The sequence below is a fragment of the Podarcis liolepis genome (genome assembly GCF_965112155.1).
Source record: "Podarcis liolepis genome assembly, chromosome: 10".
Classification (NCBI taxonomy): Eukaryota; Metazoa; Chordata; class Lepidosauria; order Squamata; family Lacertidae; genus Podarcis; species Podarcis liolepis.
The window spans coordinates 19006868-19021509 of record NC_139562.1 but is presented as its reverse complement, the minus strand read 5'-3'; the positions used below and the strand labels follow the sequence as shown (position 1 = coordinate 19021509).

At 39.0% G+C, this 14642-nt stretch overlaps 1 protein-coding gene and 1 long non-coding RNA gene across 26 annotated transcripts in view; one reads left to right on the top strand and one right to left on the bottom strand.

The window, feature by feature from the left end:
* ERC1 (ELKS/RAB6-interacting/CAST family member 1) overlaps nucleotides 1-14642 on the top strand; it is a 161416-nt gene that overhangs the window by 39935 nt on the left and 106839 nt on the right. For 14 of the 25 annotated variants that reach the window (XR_014516241.1, XR_014516242.1, XM_083461763.1 and 11 more), the window contains 4 exons: nucleotides 3643-3810; nucleotides 7113-7250; nucleotides 8811-8951; nucleotides 10841-10981. Coding sequence is in view for 23 of the 25 variants with exons in the window: in XM_083461763.1 (XP_083317889.1) it covers nucleotides 3643-3810; nucleotides 7113-7250; nucleotides 8811-8951; nucleotides 10841-10981 (588 nt within the window). In the remaining 2 variants the exon portion in view is untranslated. Of the gene's footprint in view, nucleotides 1-3642; nucleotides 3811-7112; nucleotides 7251-8810; nucleotides 8952-10840; nucleotides 10982-13601; nucleotides 13638-14642 lie in introns of all 25 variants that reach the window. The other 11 variants (XM_083461755.1, XM_083461765.1, XM_083461770.1 and 8 more) reach the window with 1 other exon arrangement.
* Nucleotides 3474-4207, bottom strand: LOC310687146. The gene is made up of 2 exons (XR_014516269.1): nucleotides 4070-4207; nucleotides 3474-3663 (listed from the first exon to the last, which is right to left on the bottom strand). It is a non-coding gene; the product is annotated as an uncharacterized lncRNA (long non-coding RNA).

The following is a 14642-nucleotide window of genomic DNA, read 5'->3' as shown; positions in this document are numbered from 1 at the left end:
GTATATTGCCATTACAGATATGGGTGTTTATTCATATACTTAAATTGACTTCTTTGATTGGAATTAGGTATAAATTAAAATGCTGGTTTTAGGGGGAGAGGGGAAATAATTCCTGACAATGAAAATGATTTTTGTCCTAGCATCCAAAGTATGCTTGATATAAAGTTCTGGACATTCCTTCTGTAAGGCACCAAGTATCTCAAACCCGAGGCTCTGGTAGCAGGGCTCTGGCATCTAACTCCCTAGACACTAAGGGCAATTTGGAGATTAACTGTTGTTCTGCAGCACAGCTGTTGCAGGTGGTTAGAGGGTGTGCTACAACTTTCAGGGCCAACAGTTCCAGGAAACCACAGGAGGGCAGAGTGTTCCATCCTGCTTATAGGCATCTGGGTGGCCACTATGGGAACAAGATGCTGGATTACATGGGCCCTTGGCCTGATCCAGGAGGCTTTCCTTATGTAAGTGACAGTGTTGCAAGTTGCCCAGCTTTCTTCATATGCCTGCTTTATTTAACATGGCTCCTTACTTTGAGCAACTCGTTGCTCAGTGCTGGTTTGACTGCTACAGACTGTCTAGAAGTCAGCATGGATGTGTAGGACAGCTGACACACCTTAATTTTTTTTTATTACAGTGGTGCCCCGCAAGACGAATGCCTCGCAAGACGGAAAACCCGCTAGACGAAAGGGTTTTCCGTTTTTGAGCTGCTTCGCAAGACGATTTTCCCTATGGGCTTGCTTTGCAAGACGAAAACGTCTTGCGAGTGTTCCGATTTTTTTTCGCTTCCCCCCCTTTTTTCTAAGCTGCTAATCTGCTAATAGCCTTTTAGCCGCTAATCCGCTAAGCCTTTAATAGCCGCTAAGCCTTTAATAGCGCTAAGCCGCTAATAGGGTTGCTTCGCAAGACGAAAAAACCGCTAGACGAAGAGACTCGCGGAACGGATTAATTTCGTCATGCGAGGCACCACTGTATTTTTTGAGAAGATAAATGGTAGCTGTTAATCGTGTTCCATTCTCCTGGACAGATGGTCCATCTTGATAGGTGAGTTTTTCAGTAAGCTGGATCAGCATCTTAATTTCTCAAGGCATCAACCAACCTTGAGTGCCTTTGAAGTAGGTTTTTAAAAATCAGATATTACTTAGGTTTGGCCCTCAGACCAGCTGGGAACAGGCTGAAGAATATGGTGGTGGAGAAATACATGTTTTTCATAGCCAGGAAAGAACCTGCTCTCCATTTGGGCTAACTGATTATTTGTACTTATGGCTGATGCCTCCTAATATTTATAACAAAGGAAGTTTTATTTCCGGACCTGGTCTCATTTCTTAAGGCAAATTTATGCTTGATTTGGCCAATTAGGATCCTTAAAAAAAAAAAGGAGGAACAGCCCATTAAAGGAAAAACCTAGCGCATCAGCTGCAGTTAACTCATTGTCTGATTAAACAGCTTTTCTGTATTTTGAATTGACCAAGTTTCCTTTAACATCTTGAGCTTGCACAGAGGGAGCCAAAGATTCAGAATGCAGCCAGCTTACTCACCGTGACTGATGGCCTTGTAATGAATTCAGCTAATAAGCACCAAATCTGATACTGTCAAATAGGATTAACAGCCACGTTAGCTAGCTTGAACTGTTTCTGAAAGCCAAACCGATAAGGGTCAGTGGGTTTCTTTTGGGATCGTGAATGGCCTGGTGTTGTCACTCTTACTCTGCAGTGGTCTTCCAGGTTGTTCTTTTCTTTCTGGTGGCCATCTTGCCTAGTCGGAATTAGTGTTCAAACTGTTCTCATTCCTGCTACCATCCCCCCTTTGACTTTGGAACATACATAGGCTGAGAACACAGAACAAAATATTCTGCAAATTATTAGAGCTACTAGAGTCTTTGTGAACTCTACATTATGTCACTTCAATTCTGCTGTTTGCTTTAATCCTTGTTCTCTAAAATGTCAACACAAACTCGGTGGGAGGGCATACTGACTGCTAGATAGGGATGCACAGTGGTGTCGTCTTTTTTTCCTTTTTTGTGGTGGGGTGTTGCATTTCCATCTTGGACTTGATACAGTAATATCGTTTACCCACACTCATTCCATGTTAGCCTTGTCTCTCCCATTCATTTCCCCCCACTGTCAAAATGCAACCTGCAAGCTTCTTGGATCAGGGACTTAGATTTTGCTTAGGTTGTAAAGTGCTATGTACAGTGGTGGTCACACCTACATGAATTTATGTGGGATTATGTGCTCTCATGCTTTTTTCAATGATATCTTTTTGAAAAATAAAAAGCGTACTTGCCAGCTGCTTTGAGTGTTTAGAATTAATTTAGATTAGAGTATTTAGGTCCATTATTAATAATGGCATGTTCATTTATTAGAATCATTGATGGCCATACTTTCCCCCCCTGAATCCTAATACTTCAAAGATCCCTTTCAGTATGAGTCTGACCCAGATGCTCACTCAGCTGTGGGGTTAGAACTCGTGTAGTGTAGCAGCCTACAGAGATATCTATGTATCTATATAGATACACATTTTTCTGAACTTGTACTGCAACTTGCCACATAGGTGATGTTTGGGGAGACAAAAGGGAGGGAACATATATTGAGGCAAGGAAGGAATATTATTTACTTATTTATCTTTAATCTCCTAGGAAAATGTACACTGATCAAAAGTGGTAGGGGAATCACAGGAGTTGAAATTGTGAAACACAGAACACCAGGTGGTTCAAAAGACACAGAAGTAACGGTCTTTGGAGCTGCTTCTCGCATTACTTTTTTAACACCAGGATATATACCATAGTGCAAGATATCTGTGTTTGGATTATGTTAATGGCATATTAACATTTTTTACCTCTTTTTTTTACCTTTTTAATAGCATATTTAGATTTAAATTGCCAGCAGTTGTCAGCAAAATACAGGGAAGCATAGGACTTGTCCTTTTCAGATTAGCCTTTGAAAAGTGGCAGATTAAGCATACATTTACCAGGCCCAATGTATTCAAAGCTTGCATATATGTTGTATTTGGTAGTCCATGATGAAATGCAAAAAGTTAGATGAAACATATCCCTAAAGCTATTTATTATGTATTATTATTATTATTATTATTATTATTATTATTATTATTATTATTATTAATTGTATTTCATGCCTGCCCTTCACCAGAAGGTTCCAGGGCAGGTTACAGATGATAAAAACACAATTAAAACAGTAAAAAACACACCCCACCTATAAACCACAAATCAGTAATTCATACAACACGTTACAGAGAAGCCACCTAAATCAGTTTTTCAATTTATAAAGACCAGGGTAAAGAGCTATGTCTTCAGCTACCAACTGCTTAATCAACCAGATAACAGGTCAGCTATTTTATTGGAAAGTGCAAATCTGCCTTTTCAACTGCTTTCTTGTGTACTGCTTTTTTTTAATTTAAAAAATTGGTTCAGTGCTCTTACTATTTACTTTTACAGTTCAGCATCTACTTTCTACTATAAATTTAGCATTTTTGATGCAAGATTTATGTTTGATGGGAAGCAGAGAGAAATAAACTTGTGAGCTGAATCTGGTAATACAGTTCAATTCTTTGTCAGCAGAGTTTTCCCTTGTTTAAAGGCTGTCTTGCTTGAAGGTAATTGGAAGTCTTGTTTCTTTTGACTGATTTCAGGTGGATGCTCTCCGGTTACGTCTAGAAGAGAAAGAGACCATGTTGAATAAAAAGACTAAGCAAATTCAGGAGATGGCTGAAGAGAAAGGAACTCAAGCTGGAGAGATTCATGATCTCAAAGATATGCTGGATGTGAAAGAACGCAAGGTTAATGTTCTTCAGAAAAAGGTAGGCCAGCCAGGTATACAAAGTTCTGCGCTCCAACTCTTTTTGTCCAAAAGTGGTTATACCGATAGCTACAAAAGTCGCATTTAGTGAGGATTGTGGTTCAGCATTCTGTTGCAGTGGGAGGATTGGTAATGATAAACCTGAACAGAGTTTTATAATTAGCAGAAAAGCTAGACTGTGTTGCTCAAAAGATCTTTCACCGTGTTTCTAATGCTACATTAGTCTTTGCAATGACTGGAATGTTAAATCTCATACGTACTCTCTTGTATAGCGAGTGGTGGAGTCTGCATAAGTTCCTGGAATGGCTGTGTGATTGATACGAACAAATAATATGATAGTCAGGGAAGTGACCGTTGGTGATTAAGCCTGTACATCATACGCTTGTGCAATCACACACCTGGGTTCTGTAGCTCTGCAGAACAATATCTGGCTACATTCTAGATCTTTAGCTATGGAAGTGTTGGCCCATAACTCCTATTTTTGAGCCTCCCCCTCAATCTGGATGTGCCTGAAGGGGCAGAGTGAATACTTTCCTGCCCAGATCTGTCATAACCATCATGACTGGAGCAGATTTGAGAAGGTTGGTTTCTTTTTCCCCCTGGAAAAACGAGTCCTCATTATTAAGAATGCCTTTAGTTTACTCTCATTTCAAAATAGATTGGCTTTACCTAACATTTTTCTTTTTTGATAACTTAAGTTTCACACGCTACAAATGATGACAATCAGTGCCATCTGGGTGAGGAGCACAAGTAGACTCATTCATGTGTGGCCAGAAGTTTGCATAACAGTAATATGACCCTTCCCAACTTGATGCCTTCCTTCTGTTTTAGACTGGAACTCCCAGCAGCTCAGTATGGCAGCCTTTTGTGTGTGACTCAGAACTTTTGGTGTGCACCTTGAAGGGGTGGCAGTGGGCTTTTCTGAGCCCCTGTAGAGAAGCACCTCTAATATTTAGAGTGGTGCAAAGCTGCTTGTAGGATGCATTCCCACAGTTGCTCGTGAATTTCTATGTCCATAGGCTGCTATTGACATAGGGTGCCATGCTTGTAAGGAACATCAATGGAAGCATTGGGCCAGATCAAATTGCATGCTGCCTCATAGAAGATGCTCTGTGGGAATGTATGATTTGGAGTGTCCCAAGGCTTTTTGTGGAGTGACCATCTTTATCTCAAAGCAGGCAGAACTTTGGAGAAGTCACCCGTCTATCTTTATTCAATTTAATTACAAGACAGTTACAAAATGGCAACATTAAAAATGCTTAAACCCATCAATTTTCCATATTAATCCACACACAACATACTTGCAGTAAAAGCAATTTTAAAGAAGTTTTTATTACAATTTTTGAACAATAAAATTAAAGTAATAGGTGAATGGCATCTACGCCTGGTGACATGTCAGTTTTTAATCTGTCTATAAGACCTGGAAGATTACTTTATATATATATATATAGAGAGAGAGATTGATTCCATGCAGTTTGCACTAGTCAAAGTTAAAATGATCATTCTCTTCGCAGAAAAGAGCTCGGAATGGTCTTTAATATTCGTAATTCAGTGGACAGTGTAATATATGTGCTTTTAAAGGTTCAGTGCTTGTTATACTAGGATTGATGTCTCTCCCCTCACCCACCCTCTCTCCCAGCACACATAAACACTTATGTGTTTTTCAGCTTAATTTCCTGTATAAGATAAATTAAATGGGACAATAGTAGCTTGCTGGACATTCCTTGCATGAAATTAGCATAAAAGCCATCCTCTCAAGGGTTCCCCTGAGGTTTCATGTTACAGTGTATTTCTTGACTTTGTAACAAGTTACTGACTTGGAAAATGTAATTGAATGTTTGAATTAAAGCCTCTTTGAGAACCTATGTTAAAGTTGTACAGCTTCCTGCTTGACTGACTTGCTGCTGCAGATGCCAGGATCATTCCCTTTCTATCTGGCTCCAAAGACACTTCAAATTAATTTTTATTCTCCCTTGGCAATATCTGTAATGTAGGCCATCTGATTAAAGATGTACAGCCTAAAGTAAATCTTGTTGAATTCACTGTAACTTAGTAACATGTGCATGTAGCTACAAATTAGCTACAAGATGGTTAACTATTAACCTATTTTAATTAATAAATAAAATACTGCAGTATTTTATCAGGCTTAACTGCCACACTTACATAACACACTGTGTTTACTGAAATACTGTTCATGGTGCTCTTGAAGCTGCAAGGGTGATACAGTGGTGCCCCGCAAGACGAATGCCTCGCAAGACAAAAAACTCGCTAGACGAAAGGTTTTTTCATTCGCGATTTGCCTCGCAAGACGAATTCCCCTATGGGCTTGCTTCGCAAGACGAAAACGTCTTGCGACTTTGTTAAACCGTTTAAACTGTGCTTCGCAAGAAGAAAAATTCGCTAGACGGCAAAAATTGCGGAACGAATTAATTTCGTCTTGCGGGGCACCACTGTACTTGATGAGTTTGCAATTGATGTGTGTGCTGCAACCAGAGCAGATATTCATATAAACTTTTGAACACTTGATGCAGAGATGTGGAAGAATGGAAATGATTCGTAGTATAGATTAGAAGGGTAAATGCAATTTTATTAGCATATTTCCTTACGATACTGTATGTACAGATTTCTGCTAGGGGTGCCTACTTTGAATTGTTTTAAAATTTACTGGATGTCATTTTCTGTGTTCTTCTGAATGGTACATTGCCTACCACACATATCTCAAGAGAATCATTCAATAATGCAGGGTAGCATAAAAAATGATGGGGAACTGGAGAACTGGGAGCAGCACAGAGATTTAGAAGCATCCATGGAAGAAAGAGGTAGTCTCAGTGAATTAGGTGGGAAGGCACAGCTGACTGGGCTTCCATCTTAACATCAATTATTATTTTATATATATATATATATATATATATATATATATATATATATATATTGGCTATGTAAGCCTGGAACTTCCCTCATCCTCAGCTAATGATTTTCCAACTTAATCTCTAATATGCATTTTATTCTTATTAATATTACTATTAAATCATGATCTTGAATAAACAATTTACAAAACTTCTTGTAGCCCTATTAGCGATGTCAGTTGTTTACAGTTGTCTTTCAAGTACAACATAAATTTATTCCAGTCTTTCAAGAAATTCTGGTCCTGCTGGTTCTGAATTTTCCCAGTCAATTTTCCAATTTGGCATATTGACTGGGCACCTCTAGTAAGGAATAGAATGCTGTGCAATCTTTCTAAAAACATGTTGCCCATCTGTTTCATGTTAATCTGATTCTTTAATTGATCTTGCTTTATTTAAGATTGAGAATCTTCAGGAACAGTTAAGAGACAAGGAGAAACAGATGAGCAGTTTGAAAGAAAGGGTAAAATCCCTGCAGGCTGATACCACCAACACCGATACTGCCTTGACCACACTGGAGGAAGCACTTGCGGAGAAGGTGAATATGAAAGAAATACGACCTTGCCTAAACCCTGCCCCCCCCCCCAAGCCACAACAATGTATTCTCCTTGTGAAGAGTTTGTCCTGTCTCAGGCAGGAAGATCCCATTTTCATTGGATGCTATCAGTTTAGCTTAATCAGATGCTGCAGTTTAAAACACTTCCGTTTGCATTTGGTATGTGTATTAATGAAGCACATGCTGACTTAAAATCTTCTGAAAACTGTTCAACTCTGAGCTTGGATATACGGCTTGAGAAATATATGAATTAGATAAGGAAGCTGGAAATGACTTCTAACCTGTGATGCTATGATAGTTGTGCAGCTCATCTGAGAGATGCTGTTTCTGTGTCATTTTTGAGATTCATAATAATGATGATGATGATGATTTTTTATTTGTATCCGCCCTCCCCAGCTGAGGCTGGGCTCAGAGTAGCTAACATCATAAAAACAACACAATATGCATAAAAACAGACATCAATTAATTAAAATACATCTTAAAATTAATTCAGACAAGTTAAAATCTGGGCAGGTGGCAATTATCAGGTTGGAACTGAGAGTGGTTAGTTTTTGGCTGTAGTTCAGAACTAAACTGTAAGCTTGGTCCAGTGCTGCATTTGTTTATTGTAAATAATACAGCATGACAACTTTATATTTTTAATTACTGTATGGCAACAGTTACCTCATAGTCACTTAGAGTGCTGGGTGGTGAAGTGAATTTTGCTGTGTGTTGAGTAACTTGTGTTTGTGAGCATCTCCTGGCCATAGTAAAATCATCCTTGCCACCTAGGAGGACACCACAGATCACAGGATTTCAGCTTTGGTAGTCACCCCAAGACGAATTGATAAGTTTGCTTCTGAATTTAATCAGAGATTCTTTTTTTCAAAATTTCTTGCCTCTAATGTCTTTCTATCTTTGTAGGTTGGATTTTTGATTCTGGTCTATTTTATTTCTGATTAACAGCCCATATAGATTAGTGCAGCCGATGGGGTCCCTTCAGATGTTGCTGGTCTGTAGCTCTCATCATCCCTGACTATTAGCTACCCTGTCTGGGGCTGATGAGGGCTGGAGTCTAACAATATCTGGAGAATACCGTGTTGGCTACCCTGACACTAGTTTCATCCTGGTGCAGCAATTGCACAAACTGCTTTATTTGGTGCTCTGCATAAGTTCTATTGGGAGGGGGACAGTGATGACAAGGGATCTGTTTAGCTTTATACTGCATGCTTCTGAAAACTATGTCAGAAGCAGCATTTCTGCCCTCTCACTTCTTCAATTTCTATGAATGTGTTGTCTTTGTGACATGATTGGTGTGGATCTTGTTCTACCAGGGAAACGGTTTAGCGAAGACCTATCATGTGTTTAATTTGTAGAACAACTATGTGAGTGAAAGGTTACAGAAATTTATTTAAGTCTGCAACACTATGTACCCTTGGGAACAAGACTCATTTGAACTCAGTGGGGCTTGTGTCGATGAGTAAACATGTACAGACCTTCTCAGAATTAAGCATTTGTCCAGCCAAATGGATTTCTTTTGACAGAGCGCTCTGTTTTTGTCAGGAACGTACGATTGAGCGCCTGAAGGAGCAGCGCGACAGAGATGAGCGAGAAAAACAGGAGGAGATTGACAACTATAAAAAAGATGTTAAAGACCTGAAAGAGAAAGTCAGCGCCTTGCAAGGAGATCTTTCTGAGAAAGAGGTTAACCAATATATATTATAGGCATATAAAGTAAAGAATCTTTGTGTTAAGAAGGGTAGTTTTCTTGATTCTCTCAGCAATTTTATCCACTAAAAACTGAAATGTACAACACAGACATTCAAATGAATATGCATGGAAAATAAGATGAAGTTTAAAATTGCTGATACCTAGAATGTGTTTGTTGATATTGGTGAAAACTGCAATTTATGGCTTATTTTCAACATTTGACATTATCTTATTGCCTGGATTGGTCACTAGACATAGACATCAATGGATACTGAAACACTGAAAATTTTAATGTAGCTGATTGAGCATAAGTGTGCCCATCAACACAAAAGGGAAATTGGGGATATTGGGAAACAGAACAGAGGGGGAAAACCTGAAATATGTGATTGATGAGTGCAAATGCTCAGTGGGGGCATATTTGCAATCATTGCCATGCTGACTGTCTGCTGCTGGGGTATGTGTGCGTGTACATGCTGGAATTTTTAATAGAAACACTTCACACTATAACATTTTGTTGCAGGACTCTACTTGTCATTGACACATGAATGCTGCTTCTGGTGTTCCCATGCTGATACTTAGAAATCCAAAATCGAAAACCAAGCATGAGGGAGATACATTGCCAACTTGGGTTAACTCAGAGATATGCACAAGTGTGTGTGTGTGTGTGTGTGTGTGTGTGTGTGTATCTATATGCAGATAAACAGATAAATATAAATATGCACACCCAAAAGAGACCCATCTAGTGGCATGGAACACTGAGAATTGGGAGGGGGTGAATAATTAGGGGAAACTGACAGCTGAATAGGAGAGAGAATAGAATGGAGCAGTTACAACAGGAGAACAGAGATACAAACCAATGATTGGGAGTGATGGGAGTTATAGTCCAACAACAACTGGAGGGCCACAGGTTTCCTATCCCTGGACTACAGCTGTCTAGGAAGTGGCTGTAGGCTGCAATTGCACTTTTATTCAATGGGGGGGGAGTCAGTTTTTATGAGCTGGTAGTGGGGGAACAGTGATGCTGAATTTGGGTGGGGGATGAGAGGGGAATGTTGTGATAAATGAGTGAACAAAGCATAGCTATTCCATAGTAAATGGTTGGTGTGAAAGTAGTCTTTCTGTTTTATGCCCATAGACATTAATGGCAAAATTTAATAATGAAATGTAACTGGGATTCGGCATTAGTTTGTCCCTTTCCCCATCCCCAAAAATAATAACCCAAATTGGGGGGGGGGGTGAAAGCAGGCCAGTGATTTCTGGGCATGCTCAGTGGGCACAGAATGCTAACTGACTGTTGGGGGGAGGAATGGCATAGTAATAGCTGGACTCCTGAACAGAAGCACTGAAAGGGTGGAAGGGCTGAAGAGTCTTGTGGTGCCTTAAAAGGATGGAATAAGAGTCCAGTTCAACAGATCATCATGTGCTTTTACTCTTGGCATATGGATTAAAGAAAATAATAATGCAGTCAGATGGAAATGAAATCTTGTTATATAAAATGGAAATGGAAAAAATAAACTCTGGCAATTGTGTTAAAAAATCGATATATATACTTCATTGGTTTCTAAGGGCCCCAAGACTCCTTGTTGTTTTTGATTCAGCATAGCTATCCCTTTTGGCACTGAGCTCAGTGACAGTGTGAAGTTAATAGCTGATTGTTTTTCTTCAAATAAGACATAATTTCATCTAACACATTTAGAAGTACTCTCTTCCATTGAAAAAAGAGGTTTTCATATATGATGCTTATAAGCCTCTAAAGAAATGTATTGTTCCAGAGCAGAAAACAAAATGTAATTGATATATAAATTGGGAACAAAATATTGGTGCTAGAGCTGAAAAGTATAGTTTTGTTCTTCATGCTGCTGCATGTGTTACCTTTGTTGTAGACTTCATTACTGGATTTGAAGGAGCATGCATCATCTTTAGCATCATCAGGACTGAAGAAAGACTCTAGGTTAAAGACATTAGAAATTGCCTTGGAACAGAAAAAGGAAGAATGCCTGAAACTAGACTCTCAGCTGAAAAAGGTAAACACTAGAAACCCCTCTCCTTTCAAATGGAAATTGCTGGTCCTTCTCAGACTTACCCTTCTTTTTTGCCATTCCCTGCAAATTCCCTCCTGCAAATTTTAGATAATAAATTATTACTTTGGGATCAACAAAGCATTGTCGTTCAAAAAAAGTGTGTAGGACGATTGCATTAGTGATTGGGGTTGATTTCCAGCCACTTTTGCACACAGCAAGAAAGTGACAATAGAGAATACATGTGTGACTCATGTCCTTTTTCCATGCTTTTGGGCATAGTATGACCTAGCTCACACATTTTCCCTTGATGAGATGAAGAGAGATGCCAGTTCTCTCACACATCATATTCAGAAGTTTGTATCTTCCTCTCCCTGTTTCCTTGTATCATGCAAAGCAATACAGAAAGTAAATAGACTGATAAAGCTATTCTGTCAACAAAATTCTAATAACTAACTAGGAAAACATTAGTTATTTGAATGGATGCAAAGGCATTTATAAACACAGCTAGTTCATAAAGTGTTGAGATGGGGAGGGGCTAAAATTCTACTGCAAAAGATCATCTTAACAGGCATCAAAGTATAAAACAGGTAAACTTCATAAACTAAGGAGATGAGAGTTGTGGACTAAGGGAATGCATTCACATTGTAATTAAGTTAGGAAAAAAGCAGCTGAAATAACCATTAATTGGAGAAGAAGCATAGTGGAAGAGTAATCTTAATTAATAGAAAATATTTAAGATTCATTTTTGCAGCTACTCACTGTGGAGATGCTTTTAAATATTTGTTTTCCATTCCACAAGTCTTAGAATAAGTTTCATCTGAGATTTGTCTTCGGTTCTTAGTCCTGTTGTAAATCCTGTTTTAGTTTTTTATTTTTTGAAGCATTTCCCATGCCTGGGCCTATTCCAGTTGCTTTAACAAAAAGAGATGCAAATAACCTGCTGGAGCTCTTCATGTAAATATTCCTGGTCTGAAATGCAAACCTTTCCCCCGCTTTTGGCTACATGAAATAATTAATTACCATCAGAGAGGAACGGAGATCAGCCTGATTCTTTCCACCTGCCAGAGTCTTCCAGCAACTAAGTCTGCCTCACTTCCCACCAACCAGTAGAATGCCATTTTAAATGCCAGGGCACAGTGATTGTGAGAAGGAAAGAGACTGATTTGGCTCTGCCAATGGATCAAAATCTTTGACTGTGCCCAGCCAGTAAATCTCAAATCTTTATGCACTAGCCATTTGGAGAGCGTTTGAGGGAAGATAGATTTCAGCCATTTGCTGGAATTGTCTTGGAGCCATTAGCAATAGTGATTGAGTTTCTCTTGGCCTGCTGTGATTCCCACAAAGTAAGCCACAAAGCTTTCAGATGAAATTGTCAAGACAAGAATCTAAACTTCTGGAGATACTCAAACAAAAGCAAATGAAGCTGGCAGCAGTTATGGAAAGAAGAAACCCTCTAAAAAGGAGAAGCACCAGCAGATAAACTACGAAAAGTTTCAACATATCATCTTACAATAGAATTGTGGGTGGTTGTAGTTGTTTTTTGCATTACATTGTAAGCTTTCATATGGTGGGAGGAAAACAGATTTATAAAGCTTGCATGTTGGGGATAAATTTCTAGCCTGGTCTTCTCACTCACTAACTTTGTGCAGTCAGCATTCAGAGCTACTGATCATGTGTGTTACCTTTCATTGACAGATTAGCTGTTACATTTTATATTTATAGTGCGGAGAATATGTATTCAGTAATAGATAGAGCACATGCAAGAGTTCCTAGATTCAATCCTTAGTATTCCCTGGTTTGGCTGCAGTCCTGGAAAGCTACTTTCCTTCATTGTAGACTGAGATACATGGACCAATAACCTCGCTCAAGATGTTACAACTTTCTGTGTTCAACTTTCTATGTTGTAGGAAAATTCATGTTCCACTATAACGTTTGAAGTATGTCATGAGAGTGTATAGCTCCCAGTGTATAGCTGTACTAGGTTTGCCTGGTCAATGAACCCTGTTGCTCTGTACGTTAAACATTGATATGTGTATATGTTCTAAATACAGCTGTTGCAACATTGAAATATTCATACATTCAGATACTGAGTAGATCCATCAAGTTATCTTTTACAGCATTTTTGAGGTATAGTACACTCACATATTTAGGTTGCTGAACTTATTCAGTAGAGCTGGCATTTTTAAATTGGGGGGGGGGGGGACAAGCCCATCAGGAGGTAAAACCTTTCATCCTATATTTATTTAAATGTTCAATAAAATCATAGCTCGGTGCTGCCTTAGTCAGCTTAAGGCTTTTTTTTCTAAGGAGCTTTCCAGCTGTTAATTGGTTTAAGTATGTAATGTATTGTACAGCCAATGGTTATCCAGACTTCTGCTTACTACCCGAAAGAGACGTATCCAAAGACTGAAGCAGAAAAATCCATTAAAGGGAAAATAAAGACTGGATTTGGTTAAAATCTCTACTTCAGATTAAATCCTAAATCTACAATCAGCTCCTTTTCTCCTACAATACAATGAATGTCTCTACATCTTTCTGTAGATTGTTTGTGTTACATTTTTCTCTCTCTCTTGCACTGTTCCTTTCCCCAATTCTTCCCCTCTTTTCCTGTCTTTCTCCTTAGCATCCTGAAGTCTTATTGAGTCACCCATCCAAGCCAGTAAGTGTTATGACAAACTGGAAGACCATAGCCAACCCCATTTGATTGTGCCGTTTCTGCATGTGTAGTCTCTTGTGTCTTTGTATTCCGTTCCCAGGAGACAGTGAAAAATTTCAAGGCTGTCATGCCTAGGTCAGACAATGGATGTGGACTTTCCTTGTTGCTTTGTTTTAGTTTTTTTATTTAATCAGCTTATAGTTCTGCTACCTTTCTGCTTCTATGCTTAGTTGCTTTTCTAATCTGTATTTCTCAGATCCTATTTTTTATATGTGAAGTATAGGAGTGCTGTAACAAATTTGAAGGTGGTAGACTACTTCATTGGAGGTTTTTAAACAGAGGATCTGTCAGGGATTCTTCAGCTGTGATTCCTGCATTGCAGGGTATTGGAATAGATGACCTTTAGGGTCCTTTCCAATCCTACAATTCTGTGTTTCTATGAAATAATTCCAAAATCCTTGGGAGTGTATATTGCAGATCAGGAAAGGTACCATGAGGATGATGGCATGCTTAATGAGCAGAGTTAAAGAAGCTATCAGAGGCAGGAAGAGTTCCTTCAAGAATTGGAAGCCTTGCCCTAATGAAGAGAGCAAAGGAACACAAACTTTGGCAAAATAAATGTGAGCAGACAGTAAGGGATGCTAAAAAAGAATTTGCACAGCATAATGCTAAAAAGACTAAGATCAACAACAACAAGTTCTTTCAACAAGTTCTTTCCTGCTTGGCAGGGGGTTGGACTCGATGGCCCTTGTGGTCTATTCCAACTCTATGATTTTAATATATTGGTAGCAGGAAACCATCTAGGGAGGAAGTTGGACTCTTGGATGTGTGCTAAAGGAGGGTAAGGAGATTGCTGAGAAGCTGAATTAATTATTTTTACCTGTCCTCACAGTGTAAGATATAGGGCAGATCCCAGTGCCTGAACTAACTTTTGCAGGAAGGGAGTCTGAGGAACTGAGGCAGATAGTGGTATAAGAGATTAAGTTCTAGACTTAATATACAAAATGA